A 17,776-nucleotide genomic window follows, 5' to 3' on the forward strand; every position below is an offset into this window, starting at 1 on the left:
CTCCAGCTATATCGTGGCTGTCAGTAAATAATCGATTCCCGACAAAGCAATCCAGTGATCAACAGCATGAACATCGAGGGTGGACTAGAGCCATGATATAATATTGATGAAGCTATTTATTGGGTTCCTTTCCCGGGCTAAATGTGGTAATGCTCGAAGGGCACAGTCTGATCAATATTACTCCGGATAACCGAAGCTGCCTTTTAGGCGGTAGGAGGTAACATTCTCACGAATTATTCCATCGGGTACTCATTTTCATCTGGTCACCCATCCAATGACTCTTCGCGTGCAGCATTGCTTCACTTCAATATTTGTCACCTGATCACTATGGTCAAACAGCACCAATATACACGCTCACACACAAACACGTACCCACACGTACATGGTCGCACACATAAACGCATGCACACATGCAGATCATATGCGCACCCATACATACAAACATATGTATGCGCGCACACACATGGAATACAACGATACACACAAGCACGCGCAATGTTGCATGCCTAATGCATCCTTGAACTTTTAGTTAAATCAATTTCATCTCTTGAAAACAAAAGCCAGTCAGTATCACATTATAAATGAAAAACAATAAGCTTTGAGACAACCCCCAGCAAGTGACCATGTTTAAAAGCGCCTGGATGCTAGTCCGTAATGCCTTGAGGTAACCAGCGATGCTGCTGCTCAAGAGTGTATGTCTGCTCGTTGTGGTTGTCGTTGCAACTGATGCTAACCGTTGCTGCCCTCCTGGTAGATGGAAAGCAGAAACCACCTTCACACGCTTGGAGCTGCAAAATGACTTGGCCAGTTACCACTGGGTATGTTTGTTTGTTTGTTTGTTCACATTGTACCCATGACAAACTGTTCGATGGTTGGTTTCTTGTTAAACGCCGCAGCATAATTGCAAAAGTCTATAAATAATCGAGGTGGACCAGACAATCCGGTGATCTACACAATTGCCCTCGATCTCCATAACTGGGATACTTTGGGTAAGAGAGCAAATGTGAAATAATGATTTATTAACTACAAATATTATTTTATTTATTATCATTAATGATGACGCGAAATAATAAGTTGGTGACTGGGGATTAATAAGTATGTGAGCATATTCCAATAATATCACGGCGGGGAACACCAAAAGTGGACTTCATGCATCGTACTCATCTGGGGAATCGAACTCGAGACTCCGGCGTGACGAGCGAAAGGTTTAACCATTAGGCTACCTCCGGCCTCTGCAAGATGAGGCCTACGAATCTTTTTATAGCTGTGTCAGCACCTGTGTAGTTTCCAATAAAGTTTAGTTTTACGCCGTTTTAACACTATTTTATCAACATCACGACCAGGAATGGGATTCAAACATGGCACAGATTGTCTCTAAAGGACACATTCAGAAGCAGTCCCCGAAATGCCGCAATGCCGTTCGTCGTCAGGCGTCAGACATGCCCCTAAACAGCTTGTATTACCCTGAATAATGTTTTAAGAAATTCAAACGGTATGCCCATGGCAAGTGGGTTCGTTAGCGAATACGTACCTACGTGACGATACGTACTGTCGCCAGACACGTACGCGCTAGTACACGTGTATGGACACAGTTTACGTAAATTCAACAGCGAAAAAAGGCACGCACAAAAGGCAAAGTTCCCCTTTCATTTGTGATATTTTTCAGGAATTCGGGGAGTACTATCAAGACCTGGACAATAACAGATTTACTTTAGAAATGGAAAGGCGCTACTATGGGAATATTCAACATCTGAAAATAATCTCAGATCACAAAACTGTAAGTAAATATGAGACATGTGCGTTTGTTGTTTGCACCGCACTCAGCAAAGACTGAATGTGTCACTCTTCCTCTGGTCTATATTTAATGGTTGTGTGAGTGAGTGAGTGTGTTTAGTTTCAAGCCATATGGCGGCTGTCTCTAAATAGTCGAGTCTGTACATGACAATCCGATGACCAACAACATGAGCATCGATCTGCGCAATTGGGAACCGATGACATGTGTCAACCAAGTCAGCGAGCCTGACCACTCGATCCCGTCGCCTCTGACTACAAGTATAGTTGCCTTTGACGGTCTTCTGCTCGTGGCGTCACACGTGGACGACCAGACCTTGGGCGATCAGACGAGGTGCCAGTTTGTTGCAGACGACCTAGCCATACACAGTACGACGGCTGCATTCCATTGCTCATGCGACGTCAATAACTGATCTTCCCGCTTGCAACATGCCAACGTGCACGTTCACGTTGCACATTTGACAATCGTGATATTTAGAGTTGAATTGTGGTTTAAAAGTGATATTTTTTTCAATTCTTGAGGCCAATGCAAAAACGTGCAAACGAAGAAAACTTCGAAACGAAGATCACGTGATTGACTGCACGTTCAAAACCTGATTTGGCACTAACGTCATTTGCACGACGAATGGGTGCGGTTGATCGGGTTTTTCTAACGTTTTACTTGAGTCGAAAGACAGGGATCCCATTTCGGATACATCAGATAAAAAATTATGCATTAGTTTTTAAAATTACATTTCTTTGAAGTTTCTCTATATTTGACTCTATGTTGGGCGGCGGCCTGTAAATAAACAAAAAAATCAGGGACGAAGTTAGTACAGCCAACTTCGCTCATAACAGAGCCGCATATATCGAACCGACGAATATAACGAACTATGAGGTTACGACTACTTGTAGGGTACTGTAGTTGAAATGCGTTTAACAATTGGTTGGTGTGTTGTCAAAGCCGCATTCACCAAAGCTAGAGAAATATGGCAACGGTCTGTAAATAAATGAGTCTGATAAGATAAGGCAGTGATCAACATCATGAGCATCGATGTATAAAACTAGGATCCGACGATCAATGAACCTGGCAGTATTTGACAGTATTTTTAACCTAAATCCACGTCGGGACATGAAGGATGTATGTTTTCATGCGGTAATTATGTTTTTTGTTTGTTTTCTTTTTCAGAAACTGAAGTACACCATCGACACAGACAGAAACGCATGCTCTGTAGAATATAACCACGACCCAATTCATACGTTTTGTATTCCAGGTATGTACCTGCATAACTCTGTGTGATAGTATGTTGCTTTACGCCACACTCAGCGCTTTGTTAATAATCGAGTGTGGACCAGACAATAAAGTGGTCAACACCATGAGTATCGTTGTACGCAACTGGGATACGATGACGTGCCAAACAAGACAGCGAGTCTGACCACCCGATCACATCAGTCTCTCCTAACGGCAAGCAAGGGTTACTGAAGATCAAATCCGACGCGGTTCTTTTTGGACCCGGTTTAGAGTTTATCTTTATCAACTAATAGTTGTGGTAAGAAACGAAAAACAGGTTTGGGTGGGTAGGGTCGTTGACCTGTCATTGTGATGCTCATGATGTCAGTCACTTGATTGTCTTATCAAGACTCGATTATTTACTCAATGTATTTACCCACATTGCTAGAATATTGCCGAGTTTTTTTGTCACATCAAACCTTGCTTGACGCCATCAAACTTTACTTGCTTGGACAACTAAAATCTGTATTTAAAATGCTGGATGTTTGTATACATATTTTCACACTCTAGTAGACCGATTTTGACACAAGATCCACATTTGTTCGAAAACCACCATTTTTAATAAGAATCATAATTCCTGCCTATGTTTTGAATCATATGTGTAAAATACTCCACCCTTCTTTGATACTTCTAGAGTGTAGACATAATATCAAGTATAATATAATGTACTCTGAATCCAGCCTATTCTTTTTCAACCCCATAAAAAACAGTTTGCCCAGAATTTTAATCAATTATTCAGAATGTTTGTATAAACATTTCCAAGTATAATCTGTAGCCACAACGTGATTTTTAGTATAAGTTGTTTAATTCCCTTTCCTTTGTAAGTACAGTCTTTCAAACATAAGGTGGCTACCCGCAGTCTCCGAATAGAGATAGCAACGTCATAGAAGAAACGTGATGTCATATTATTGTTCGTGACGCAACATCATCCTAAAACAAAGTGTTATTTTGCCATAGGGCATCTTATAGATATTTTTGCCCTGGTGGGTATTCAATGGAGATACCTGTGGCCATTGGCCCGGATAAAGGAAACTGCTCTGTGTCTGTACTGCGTTAAATAACAATTATGAACTTGAATGGAGTAGTTCTTTTTATGTAACGTTGATGTCATACATTTTTCTTGTCCATCTCAATGCCATAGTTCTGCTTCAGACAGCGCTACTCCCGGGTTCCAGGTGAAACTGGGGTTTGGCGATAACACACTCCTAGCATCTGCCTATTATGATGAAGATACAATAAAGGGTGAGAAGACGCAAAGAGGCATATGGTACATCGTCAATGAAGCATGTATTCCTCTGCAGCGTGACAGGTTAGGTCTTGATATGGGTGAGTATTTGATGGCGTTTGGAGGCTGACCACGCGATCTTAATAGTCGCCTCTCTCGACTAATTTTAACCCGGATCCTCGCAATGTTTCGAAACTACTTATATTAGCTTTGTGAGTGTGTGGGTTTAGTTTTACACCGCTTGAAGCACTATTCCAAGAATATCACGGGGTAAGACACCAGGAATTGGTTTCACACATTGTACCCATATGGGAATAAATCCCGGACCTTCGGCGTGATCAACGAACGGTTGAACAAGACCACCCCATCTCCCCACTGATTTTATGACTTTTATGGACAAGCTAAAAAGCTTTGCAAATGTAAAGTTCACCTTGCGAGCAACCTGTTTGTGGGGAACAAACAAATTGAAAGTCAGAACCTGCTTTTAAGATAACATTACCCAGAAAAAGGTATGGCTTTCGAATGCAGTAGTGTATGAACTATTTTGTCACAACTTCAAAGTGATCGTTTCCGTGTGGTTTTACTTTCCTCTGGCTTTTACTCCTCGTTGGTTTTATTGACAGATAAGTTTCTGGACTCACAGTCGTTCGGATCAATCACCACGGAATACGATGATTCCATATTCGATATTCCATCGATCTGCCCAACAGTCATTCCCCCGAAGGTAGGCTTCGAATAATTTTACGTTAATATAACTAAATTATAAAATTGAAAGTTTCACGGAATGAATTACTCGTCTTAACAACGCACAATACGCACGAAAGGGGAGCGGGAACAATAGCCACACTTCCAGACACACTGACTCTTCATTTCACTAATGAGGGGATATATTCGTGTTTTCAACATGTTTCGCCAAGCTAATCCAAAGTAAAAAGAAATAACAAATCTTAAGATCCTCTTCTAAACTAAAGCCTTCCATTTTCCCTTTATTTTTCTTGAACAGGTTATATTGTGCTATGCTGTATTATACCATTACATTACATTACATGCTTGAAATGAGTTATTGACACATTTTTTCTGATTATATATTTCAGAAAAAGAATACAATGAACGTTTTTGAAGTCATTCGCCACAATGCCTCCACTGAGAAGTTAAACGAGTCACGACTGTGAATCCTACAACCGATATGGAAGAATGTGTACACTGTTACACTTCGCTTTGAGACATAATCTCCAATTATACTCTTTAGAAAGTAGGGGAACCTGAAATTAGGATACAAAGTACAAATTAAACCTTAGCAAACGTTTTGAAGACAGACCTCTTATGAAGTCACCACCATTTCTCTTCATCACCGCCCTAAACAGCGTATGTGATGCACGTGTACAAAAAAGTAGCCCCATTTTCAGAAAGGACATACACTACCGAAGACCATTAGTTCTGACACTCATTTGAATCACACAATCACACAGTTGTTAGTGTTAGTTTCCAGCAGTTTATTTTCTTTTTTTTTTTTGGCGCTCTTTGAAAATGAAAACTGTACATTTGCAATCACGACCGACACCAGTCGTATTCCAATGACGAGTAATGTATGAACACGTATGTGCAAGTGGTGATGCATTCTCAGATCACTCATTATTATCCTATAATTCCCAAATTGTTTAACCGTAAATGAAGCTCCCCTACTTTTTAACAGTATAGTTGATCACCTACCTGTCTGTTCCTTGCTGTAATATTTGAAACATGTCAAAACTGTATAAACTATAACCATTGTTGGTATTTGTGATGATTTTTGTTCTTGTTTGATGCCGAAAAGTCGTATGCAGAACTCTTCTGCACGCGAAGTGACACAGTCAGGTAAATCTGATGACGGTCAGTCATTCATTCTTTTCACTGGCTGTCCCTTCGCTACAGGACTCAGTTCAAGCATCTGTGTCTCACTTTCTGCTGTGTGTTTGAATTTGCCGTTTTGTATCTTATCTTGATCCTCACAGCACCACCCATCTCGCCCCTGTCTAAGGATAAACGTCTCTTCATAAGACGTCATGTAAAACCACGCCTTTCAATGTCCGACCACAGATATATTGGTAGCGTATATGTCTTGATTTGTCAAACAGCTGTAGGGATTACGTAAATCCAGCTAGGGTAGCAAATGTACTGTTAACCACGAATGCGTCTAGACGGATGCACTACCAGCAGGTGATTGCGATCGATAAAATGCTTGTAATTATGATTTTATTGACTTTAAATTGTGCTACTACTACTGCCTCTGCTGCTAGTAGTAGTACTATTGGTGCTATTATTACTGCTTCTGCTACTACTATTGCTGCTGCTGCTACTGTTACTATGACTACTAGTACTACTACGACAGCTACCATTAATTACTACTATTACCACCACCACTACTACTACTACTATTACCACCACCACTACTACTACTACTATTACCACCACCACTACTACTACTACTGCTGCTGCTACTACTACCACCACCACCACGACAACCAACACCACCAACACTACTACTACTACTGTTACTACTACTACTACCACCACCACTACCACTTCTACTATTACCACCACCACTACTACTACTGCTGCTGCTGCTACTACTACCACCACCACCACGACAACCAACACCACCAACACTACTACTACTACTGTTACTACTACTACTACTACCACCACCGCTATTACTACTACTACTACTACTACTACTATTTCTGCTACTACTCGGACACCAACTACCACTACTACTACTACTGTTACTACTACTACTACTACCACCACCGCTATTACTACTACTACTACTACTACTACTATTTCTGCTACTACTCGGACACCAACTACCACTGCTACTACGACTGCTACTACTACTGTTACTGCTGTTACTCCTGCCACTACTACTACTTCTACCTACGTCATGATAGACATCCAGTGATATTAAAAATTGTTGAAAATGGAATCCACCTTGGTAGCAAATGGGCTTAGAAATTAAAAGTTCCACGCTTTTGTGAATGTTTTTGGCAATGGATATATGAATGTTATATCTGCCTGAATGTGTCAATAAATCAAACCTGGAAACATGTTCAAGATTTCGCAATCCCAGACACTCACTCACTCACTCACTCACTCACTCACTCACTCACTCACTCACCTCCTTACTACTAGTAGTACGACAGCTACTATGACAACTACCATTAATTACTACTACTACTCCGGATCATATCTATAAAAAAATATATTGAAAACTATAAACTCACTAACTCACTCCTCCCATTGTTATTTATGATTACACTAACTCACCAACTCACTAACTCACTTACTCACTCCTTTGATTGTTTCGGATCATATTGATAATAAAATCTGCGTATTACACGAAAACAATATCCAGTTATTGTATCCGCTCATCTATTGGTGGATTAGTAGATCTGCCCACGTTATTATCCTGTGTTATTACGCCGAGTGTTATTTGTATATGGACAGATATTGTTATTTGCACACAGTGTTTTAATCCAATATGTGTGTTTTTGGAAACACTGTATGTCATAATAAAATTCAGTGTGGTGCTTTGTCATTGACCGATGCGTGTGGTCACGTAAAACTTCAATTAGTCAGCTTAATACACTTTGTATTTATTGATAAAACATACTCGTGAGTCATCTGTTGCACCAGCTGATACGTGAAAGGGATAACATGGTACCTGTAGGTCAGTTCTGTGACCTGTTCACTGGGGACTTTCTCAAAATTAATGCACGTGAATAATTTTGAAAGGGGTGGTTGGTTTGTTGTTTAAAGCCGCACTCAGGAATATTCAAGCTACTTGTAGTGGCGGTCGGTAAATAACTGGACCTGGACAAAGCAATCCAGTGATCAACAGAATGAGTATCTGGGGTTGTTGGGGTGGGGTGGGGAGGAATGCTGGGGATAGAAGGATAATCATGTTCATGAGAGTATTCCTTGGCACCTATTCTAGGCTAGGCATCCTGCTCAAATACCCTGTTCAGAGTATGTAATGTGATCATTATTACCTCGGATAAACCAAAGTGCTAGAAGGCTAACAGACTCACTAATTACACCCGGTACCCATTTTCAGCTGCGTGAATTAGAGGGGCAATTTAGAGCAAACGTACTTGTCAAAGATGAGACCACACATACCACATTTGCTTCGTTGTGGGGCAGGACAGAAGTCATTGAAACTCCAAAGCTGCCAAACATGGTCACCCATCCAATGACTCATTGTGTCCAACGTTGCTTAACTTCAACCGATTTGTCACCTGAACTCTATGCGCATGACAACAATATACACACTCACACAAAAACTCTCACGTACACGTACATGATTGCACACACAGGCGCATCGCACGCAAACAAACTGACGTAAGCACCCACACACATTGAAATACGACGATTCTCATAAACACACGCAATGCTTCATGCGTAGAATAATCTAGAACTTGAAGTTGAATCAATGTCACGGCACCTATTATAAACCAAAGTCAGGTATTTAGGACCTATATACGAACCATATTCCAAACGCCGACGGAGATTTTGAGACGACCCCCAGCAAGCGACCAAGTTTAAAAGCTTCGGATTGCTAATCCGTAATGCCTTGTGGTAACCAGCGATGATGATGCTTAAGAGTGTATGTCTGTTCGTCGTGGTTGTCGTTGCAACTGATGCTTACCAATGCTGTCCTCTCGGAAGATGGAAAGCAAGAACTTTCTACACACGATTGGAGCTGCAAAACAACGTGGCCAGTTACCACTGGGTAAGTTTGTTTGTTTTCAACACCGCAAAGCAAAGTTCCAACAATATTCTTCAAACGTGGTACCCTTGCATGGCATCGAAAGCTTCGTTGGTTGGTGTGTTGTTAAACGCCGCACCAAGAAATATCCCTGCTATACAGCGATGGTCGGTAAATAATCGAAATGGTTTAGACAACCCGGTGATTATTATAATGAGCATCGATGACCACAACTGGGACACTGTAGGTAAGAGACCAAAATGAGAAATGATTGATTCATCAACTACAGTAATTAATAAGTTGATGACTAGAATGTGTGATGGGGATTGGGCTTCTGTTGGTGAGTGATTTGGAATAGTATTATGCCGCTTTTATCAATATTCCAACAACATCCTGATAGCGAACACTAGAAGTGGACTTCACACATTGTACCCACGGGGGGACTCGAACTCGGATCTACGGCTTGACGTGCGAGAGCGTTAATCATTAGACTCCCCCATGCCTCTGCAAGAAAACGGGCAGGACACGGATGTTTGATCGCTGTATGATTTTTCTGAACATTTAGGTGGTTTCAAATGAGAAAGAAATGAATGTAGGTTTATGCCTCTTTTTGCAATATTCAAGTAACATCACGACCTTGAACACCAGAAATGGGCTTCAGTTTGTATGATCCAGCTTGGCGCCACCCACGATCGCGTCACCAGGATCTTCAGTTGTAGCCAGACAGATAGACACGCAGACAGGACACAGGAGTGGCAGACCCCAGCTGAAAACTGGTACTTTCGAACCCTGCATTTGCGCAACGGGTTCCTCACTGTGACGTCATCAACATCGACTACGCTGCGTCATCGTATCGGGCAGAGGACGGCGTTCAGGAGACTTGGTCAGCATAGTATCCTACAGTACCGAAGCGTCTACATCGACATCGACGTCGACATTTGCGATAGATACGTATCGTTCAAGGTTGGCAGCGCACATAATGGGCAGATACCTCCTGAACATACCTGACGGCAGGCAACGAGTGCATCGACCCATTGAGGAATAGTTGGACCATCTGAGGAGACAGATTCGTGCCAGACAGATCGCCCCAGTGAACAGACAAACCTTCATCCAAGTTTTGAGGGAGGAATGGAACAGGTCATCTCTTCACGTCATCAGTTCGACATTGTGTAAGAGTCTGTATCGAATCCGGTGGTGACCACACTCGACATTGACTTACAGGAGTGTCTCTACGTCACTGATCATCACCTCAATCACTTATTTCATCATACCATCATATTGAAGTCATCGAATACAGGACATATGAAAATTGTTTCTTTTTTGTTTGTTTGTTTGTTTTTTGTTTTGTATTGTTTTAGACAACTCAAATATTCTTGACCTCGATTAATGAATTTGGTTTTCAATGCGTTTCACCTATTTGTCTTCAAACTACAACATTGATTTCATGTTTATCTTCTGTCATCTTTCGCTAATTTGATTCACCAATGTGGTATCTTTTATTTTGTCCTTGACTGTATACTCAACAAAGAAAACAGGTACGCACAAAAGTTCCCCTTTCATTTGTGATATTTTTCAGGAACTCGGGGAATTATTCCAAGACCTGGACAATAACAGATTCGTTTCAGTAGTGGAAAAGCGCTTCAGTGGGAATATTCAACATCTGAAAATAATCTCAGATCACAAAACTGTAAGTACATACGAGACCCATGCATTTGTTGCTTGTTGTTTGCGCAGCACTCAGCAACGATTGCATGTGTCAATCTCCCTTTGTGTCTATATCTAATATCATGATTTCACGAAATAATTCAGATTCAACCCAGTACATATGACAAGATTGGAAATACAGACGACTGAGTTCTTATACTTTCTTATGGAATAAAACATCATCTGTAATCAGATCCTGGACCAGACAATCCAAAAGTCAACTGTAGGAACATCGATCTTGCAACTGTGGTACAACGAAAAATGTCGACCAAGTCAGCGAGCCTGACCACCCGATCCCTCTGGTCGTCTTTTACGACAAGCGTGGGATAATGGAGATCAATTCTAATCCTGATGTTCGCGTGTTTTAACTGAACCTTCATTTCTGATATTAGTTCTCCATCATCCCTGTATCGCTTCAATGATTGAGGAAACTCCCTCCTTTAACTAAGAGTATGTAACGTTCAAGCCGCGAAGGATTGTGTTCAATTTCAATTCATATTTAGTCTATTAACTTAACAATACAAAAAAAAATCGAACAAAAAATACAGGGACGAAGTTAGTACAGCCAACTTCGCTTATAACGAAGCCGCATATATCGAACCGACGAATATAACGAACTATGAGTTACGACTACTTCTAGGGTATTGTAGTCGAAATGCGTTTAACAATTGGTTGGTGTGTTGTCAAAGCCGCATTCACCAAGGCTAGAGAAATATGGCAACGGTCTGTAAATATATGAGTCTGATGAGAAAATTCAGTGATCAACATCATGAGCATCGATATATGAAATTGGGATAAGACGACGTGTCATTCAAGTCAACGAACCTGACGGAAAAAGTGGCTTGGATACAATTTTAATCGGGATATTCACCAGGATATGAAGGATGTATGTTTTCATGCGTTAATTATTATTTATTTATGTTGTTTTTCAGAAGCTAAAGTACACCATCGACACAGACAGAAACGCATGCTCTGTAGAATATTACCACGACCCAGTTCACACATTTTGTATTCCAGGTATGTACCTGCATAACTATATGACATGTTATGTTGCTTTACGCTGCATCCAATAATATTCCATATAGCGACGCTTTGTAAATAATCCATTCTGGACCAGACAATCCAGTGATTAATAGCATGATAAGTATGGCCATTGGCTCAGATAAAAGAAACTGCTCTGTATCTGTAGAGCGTTAAATGAAAGTTATAAACTTCTTGTTCATCTCAATGCTATACTTGTATTTCAGACAACGCTACTCCCCAGTTTCAGGTGAAACTGGGGTTTGGCGATAAATCCCTCAATGCAACTGCCTATTATGATGACGATACAACAAAGGATGGGAAAAATCAAACACGCATATGGTACCTCGTCAATGAAGCATGTATTCCTCTGCAGCGTGGCCGGACTGGTCTAGACAGGGGTGAGTGAATGAGTGAATGAGTGAGTGAGTGTGTGTGAGTGAACTTTTGAGAGAGGGGTGGGGTTTTACGCAGGTTATTTTCTGAACTACTCCACGTATTTGATTTTTTTAATATGTCAGTTAAGTTTCACTCCGGTTGAAACACTATACCGGCAATATCACAACGTTGGACACATTGTACCTGTGCGGGATCGATCCTGGACCGTCGGCGTGACGAGCGAACAACAAAACTACTCTACCGCCCTCTGATTTTCTGACTTTAAGGAAAAGCTAAAGTGTTTTACAAATGCAAAGTCTACCTTGGGAATAACCTGTGTTTGAGAGAAACAAACAAATTGAAATTCAGACTTAAAATTTTGTTAAAACCTGTCGTTGCGATAATATTACCCGCGACAATTATGACTTTCAAACGCAGTAGTATATAAATTATGAGTTATTTTATTTGTTGCATTTGGTTTTTTTTTCAAAACTTTGTTTCCCGTTGGTTTTACTTTTCACTTTCCTGTCTGTTTTGTTGACAGATAAGTTTCTGGACTCACAGTCGTTCGGATCAATCACCACGGAATACGATGATTCCATATTCGATATTCCATCGATCTGTCCAACAGTCATTCCCCCGAAGGTAGGCTTCGAACAATTTTATGTTAATATAACTAAAATTGAAAGTTTCACGGAATGACTTACCCGTCTTAACGTGTTAGAGGGCATGTTAGGATCCTTTCCTTCACTAGAACATTCCAGTGACTTTTGTGTATAGGTTCGCAGTGCTATGCACACGCATTCATGGGGCCAAAACTGGCACTTTATAAATATCCCTATCTTCTTACTATTTTCGCAATACATAAGAGTGTGTCATTGGCACAGCAAATGCTTCTTGTTGTCTATTTCAGAAGAAGACGACAGTGAACTTTTTTGAAGTCATTCGCTACAAGGCTTCCACTGAGAAGTTAAACCAGTCCCGACTGTGATCCCTACAACCGATATGAAGAAATGTGACATAATTCTCCAGTTATACTGTTTAGAAAGTGGGGGAATGTGAACTTTGGATCTATCAATTTGGATAGAAAGTACAACCCTTAACAAACTTTCCAAAGAATACTTATGAACGCTCCAACATTTCACTTTATCACCGCCCTAAACACAACGGAGGAGAAGCACGTGCGCAACACAGTAGCCTCAGAAACGAGTGTGATATTACATGTTGTTGTTTTTTTTTAGAAGGTCGATAAATCACTACAGACTATTAACTGTGACACTCATCTGAGTGCACTCCAAAAACATTCACTACTATCTTATCAAACCTGAGTCCCAAGTATATATCTTAGTCATAAATTAGAAAGGACGTTCCCCTACTTTCCTGAGAGTATATTTGATCACGAGTCCATGTGTTCCCCGCTGTAGTATATGACACGCGTCAAAGTTGTATAAACTATTGCTGACATTTGTGACGAGTTTTGTTCTTGTTTGACGCCGGAAACGGCGTATGCAGTACTCTGCTGCACGCGTAGTGACACAGTCACGTAAAACTGATGACGTTCTGACTCACTTAGAATTGATCTTCATACCATCGCTTTTCGTAAGAGGTGACAAACTCGATGAGGTGGTCAGGCTTGCCGACTTGGTTGACACGTGACACGGTTCCCAATTGCAGGTTGATGCTCATGCTATTGATCATATGATTGTCAGATTTGATTATTCACAATCCACCGACGTGTAGCTGGAATATTGCTCACTCACTCACACATTCAAGGCTGGTGCCCATTCAATGCAGACTTCAATCCGTTTGTGACTCACTTTCCGGATATGCCCGGATGTGTCCAGCAAAGTACCACACACAACAATGCCCATCTCGCTCCCCACCTTCTCAAGATAAACGTCTCCTGGTTATCCCCATTGCAAGGACTTCTACAAAAGGTGAAAGGTCCTTTTCGTATGCACCCTTTACAACCTAAAACCAACTGCCTCAACATGCATGTATGTGTACCCCTACACAACTTTCTACTCAATCCTGACAGAAGACTCGCTTCCTAAGATTGAGTACAATACAAGATCCCTTCAATTGTGCTCCACGTTTCACTGTTCTTTCGTTACCTCTTAGTGTCTATTTATGTATGTAATGCCCTCCGCTTTGTTCGTGTTGTGTATTGAAAATATCGCATTGCTAGCGTATTATATCTGTATCATTTGCGAGTGAGTGATTTATTGCCATAATATGTCAACCATTATGTCAACCATTATGTCAACCATTATGTCAACCATTATGTGACAAAAACAATTACATATGTAAGTTATATGATAAAATCTCCCAACAGTGGCCAATGAAAAAAATAATTAGATTGTCACAACATGCCAGCATGCCAACATGCCCTGAATAGGGGTTTAATGTTAAAGTTACATTTTAGTTTTACGCCTCTTTGTCATTATCTAGCTATCTACCTACATTTGAGTCATATCTATCTCCATTTTTTCGTGTGTGTTGTGATGAGTAGTGACGTTATGTTGTCATAATGCGATATATGAGTGAGTGAGTGAATTTGCTTTTACGCCGCTTTTAACAATATTCCAGCAATATCATGGCGATGGACGCTAGAAATGGGTTCACACATACTACCCATCGAACCCGGGAAACGAGCGAACGCTTGCGCGAATTGGCTACCTCACTGCCGTATCCAAGAAGGTAGGGTAGAAGAATCGGAACTGACTCATTACAAGACAATTCAGAAAAGTTAAACAGGCAATCGCAGCTGTCACGAGTGACATCTTGGTTCAATCCGCAAACATATGTTCGACGTCGTGTGTAAGTATCAATGAGTGAGTGAATTTAGTTTTGTGTGACTGAACAACGGAAAGCTTTAAACTCCCTCGGAGTTTACTTTAACTCCGCTTTTAGGAATATTATGACAATATCAGGGCGGGGAGCACTAGAAATGGGTTCACATGGTTCATTACCGAAATGTCGACCTTCTAAAGAGTGTAAAAACAAAAAGACAAGGGAGAAGTCGACAGTCTCTGAACAGCACTGACGGGTTACGATGGGATTAAAATGTTGTTAGAGTTACATGGGTTATACAGAAAACAGGAACGACTAACAAGCGGATTCAGCCTTTAGTCATTTTTGTACACCTTTCGCTACATTTGATGGCAATGTCCGACTAATTCTTCATTCCTTGAAAATAATAGAGCCGAGGCCCCGGAGGGACAGAGGCATGTTATTTTTTAAGGACTGGGGAATTACGTGGATGTTACCATACTACTAAAGTTACACTTAAAGTATTGGAAATGTTTCTGTTATCAGAATTGATAAGCACAGGCTGCAGGCACTACTACTACTACTACTATTACTACTACTACTGCTACTACTACTACTGCTGCTGCTGCTGCTGCTGCTGCGGCTGCTACTACTACTACTACTGGTACTACTGCTGCAACTACTACTACTACTACTGATACTACTGCTACTGCTACTACTACTACAACTGGTACTACTGCTGCAACTACTACTACTACTGATACTACTACTACTGCTGCTGCTGCGGCTACTACTACTACTACTGGTACTACTGGTACAACTACTACCACTACTGATACTACTACTACTACTGATTCCACTACAACTACTGATACTACTACGACAACTACTACTACTACTACCACTGCTACTACAACAAGTGCTACCACCACTGCTAATGCGACTATACTACGGCTACCTGTGCTGCTACTGCTGCTGCTACTACTACGACTACTAATGCTAAATAAAAATTAAAGGAGCTGGGATCAGTCAGCCAGCTCTTTCAGATCTACGGGTCATTGATCCACTCAAAACTAGAAAACGGTTCGATTATCTGTGGTGGAGCATATCGCATTTATTTTTTGAATCTGTGGGCATGATGGACGAACTGCCTCTGAGGTTCAAAGATAATGATTCAGTGAGGTTGAGGTGTGGAGCTCGAGCCCACCTGTCACCAGGTGCAAAAACCTTGGAGTCCACTTTGTGTGCCGGCTCTTTCTTTCTTTCAACACTGGACAGTACTCTCTACGTGGAAACACCTAGGCGGAAGTACAGCAACGTGCAGTAAACTTGGACACTGTACTGTGAAATTGTCTTCCAGTCCACCCAACTGTGAATGGGTTAATCTTGAGGATGAGAAAGCCACTATAACTGGGTGCGCCTAGTGGCTGCAAGAGTTGTATGAACCCCAGCGAGTTGAGAGTGATAATTGATAAACTGGCATTCAATGATCGAAGGAAAAAATTACAAACGCCTTGTGCATGTACTTGTTGCGTGGATACCTGCTCCATATAAATATGATAAAGATAATAGCGCCAGGATCACCCAAACCCTTCTCTGCTGCATATCAATCTAAATCTGTAAAACATAATATTAATCGAAACACAAACACATCACATTACGATCAGTAAATAATCGAGTCTTTACCAGACCATCCAGGGATCAACAGCATGAACATGGATCTAAGCAAACGGGATACAATGCCACCATGTTTGACCAAGGCAGCAAGTCTGACCTCCAGATCCCATTAGTCGCCTCTTACGCTCCGCAGGGATTACTGGAGAGCAGTTCTAATCTGGAACTCCATGGATACTTTCGCCTATATGAATTACAGTGGAAGCTTTTAAAACCAGCATTTGCCTAACCCAGCAAGTTGTCAACACTGGCATATAATCTCAGTCCCATCCATGGCTTGTACAAGAATCGTCAGCTCCATAATCCGCCACGTTGTCTAAATTGGATTATTTCTTCAGTCCCAGTGGGTGCCGGTTTAGACAGCTTCCACCCTATTATAAATGTACTCAGAACATCTGAATTACGAAGAGCTTTCTTAAAACCAAAGTTGAATGCTGCTGAGACCTGTTGCAATTCTATGAAAGTGTATTAGGGCCACGGTAATTATACATACTATCTTCTTCGAAGGACTTATTATCTCCTACGTAGACGATACGTAATCGATCCTAAGACCTACATAGGAGATACTAAGTCCTACGTAGATGATACTAAGTCCTTCGTAGAAGATAGCATGTCCTACGTAGGAGATAGTGACACTACTACGCTTCCGTACCTGTCAAATATTCAGAAAGATAAGTTTACGGATCAACTGCACCTTTATTCGTTTCGTTATATGTGGATTCTAATGTCGTTGTCAAGCAAGTGATGACATCTATTCCGTACGGAAGCGTATAAGGGCCACGGTGAAAAAGTTTGTCACTATCTCCTACGTAGGAAATACTAAGTCCTACGTAGGAGGTAGTAAGTCCTACGTAGGCCTTACTATCTCCTATGTAGGACTTGGTATCTCCTACGTAGGACATACTATCTGCCGCGAAGTACTTAATATACTCTTTAAAAAAGTAGGGGATCTTCTATTCCAGAAGTTAATGTCATTAGAATCTATTTCGAAATTATCAAAAATATTAAATTATTGAATTACTAAATTACAATTGAGCGTTGCTGTATTGAGATTATATTAAATACACGAGGCAAATTAGTTATATGGTAGTTATTCTTAATCTAACCGTGAAATTGCTATTTGTTTATTGATGAGTTTTACTTTAAAAATTGTATCAATAGTACTCATGTCATTAAATTATCACTAAACGCACTTGAT

The 17,776-nt window shown here is 40.9% G+C and overlaps 2 protein-coding genes across 2 annotated transcripts; both read left to right on the plus strand.

Moving 5' to 3' along the window:
- The first annotated feature begins 656 nt into the window (after positions 1 to 656).
- Positions 657 to 6,062, plus strand: LOC137260005 (uncharacterized). The gene is made up of 6 exons (XM_067797684.1): positions 657 to 818; positions 1,667 to 1,777; positions 2,960 to 3,044; positions 4,214 to 4,387; positions 4,910 to 5,010; positions 5,381 to 6,062. The coding sequence occupies exons 1-6, from the start codon at positions 675 to 677 to the stop codon at positions 5,456 to 5,458; spliced, it is 693 nt and encodes a 230-aa protein (XP_067653785.1). The 5' UTR covers positions 657 to 674; the 3' UTR covers positions 5,459 to 6,062.
- Positions 6,063 to 8,865: 2,803 nt separating this feature from the next.
- On the plus strand, positions 8,866 to 13,596 carry LOC137260160 (ependymin-related protein 1-like). Its single transcript, XM_067797854.1, has 6 exons — positions 8,866 to 9,054; positions 10,607 to 10,717; positions 11,667 to 11,751; positions 11,982 to 12,155; positions 12,677 to 12,777; positions 13,046 to 13,596. Exons 1-6 carry the CDS (start codon positions 8,911 to 8,913, stop codon positions 13,121 to 13,123), a joined length of 693 nt encoding a protein of 230 aa, XP_067653955.1. The 5' UTR covers positions 8,866 to 8,910; the 3' UTR covers positions 13,124 to 13,596.
- Positions 13,597 to 17,776: the final 4,180 nt, after the last annotated feature.

The sequence above is a fragment of the Haliotis asinina genome, chromosome 13, assembly GCF_037392515.1.
Source record: "Haliotis asinina isolate JCU_RB_2024 chromosome 13, JCU_Hal_asi_v2, whole genome shotgun sequence".
Classification (NCBI taxonomy): domain Eukaryota; kingdom Metazoa; phylum Mollusca; class Gastropoda; order Lepetellida; family Haliotidae; genus Haliotis; species Haliotis asinina.

What these genes read in the sequence shown, in the direction of transcription:
- LOC137260005 (XM_067797684.1), top strand. Translation starts at nt 675, where the DNA reads ATGCTGCTGCTCAAGAGTGTATGTCTGCTCGTTGTGGTTGTCGTTGCA. An exon ending in TCATACGTTTTGTATTCCAG is followed by an intron (nt 3,045 to 4,213) that starts GTATGTACCTGC and finishes GTTCTGCTTCAG; the next exon opens with ACAGCGCTACTCCCGGGTTC. An exon ending in CAGGTTAGGTCTTGATATGG is followed by an intron (nt 4,388 to 4,909) that starts GTGAGTATTTGA and finishes TTTTATTGACAG; the next exon opens with ATAAGTTTCTGGACTCACAG.
- LOC137260160 (XM_067797854.1), top strand. Translation starts at nt 8,911, where the DNA reads ATGATGATGCTTAAGAGTGTATGTCTGTTCGTCGTGGTTGTCGTTGCA. An exon ending in ACGTGGCCAGTTACCACTGG is followed by an intron (nt 9,055 to 10,606) that starts GTAAGTTTGTTT and finishes GATATTTTTCAG; the next exon opens with GAACTCGGGGAATTATTCCA. An exon ending in TCACACATTTTGTATTCCAG is followed by an intron (nt 11,752 to 11,981) that starts GTATGTACCTGC and finishes CTTGTATTTCAG; the next exon opens with ACAACGCTACTCCCCAGTTT.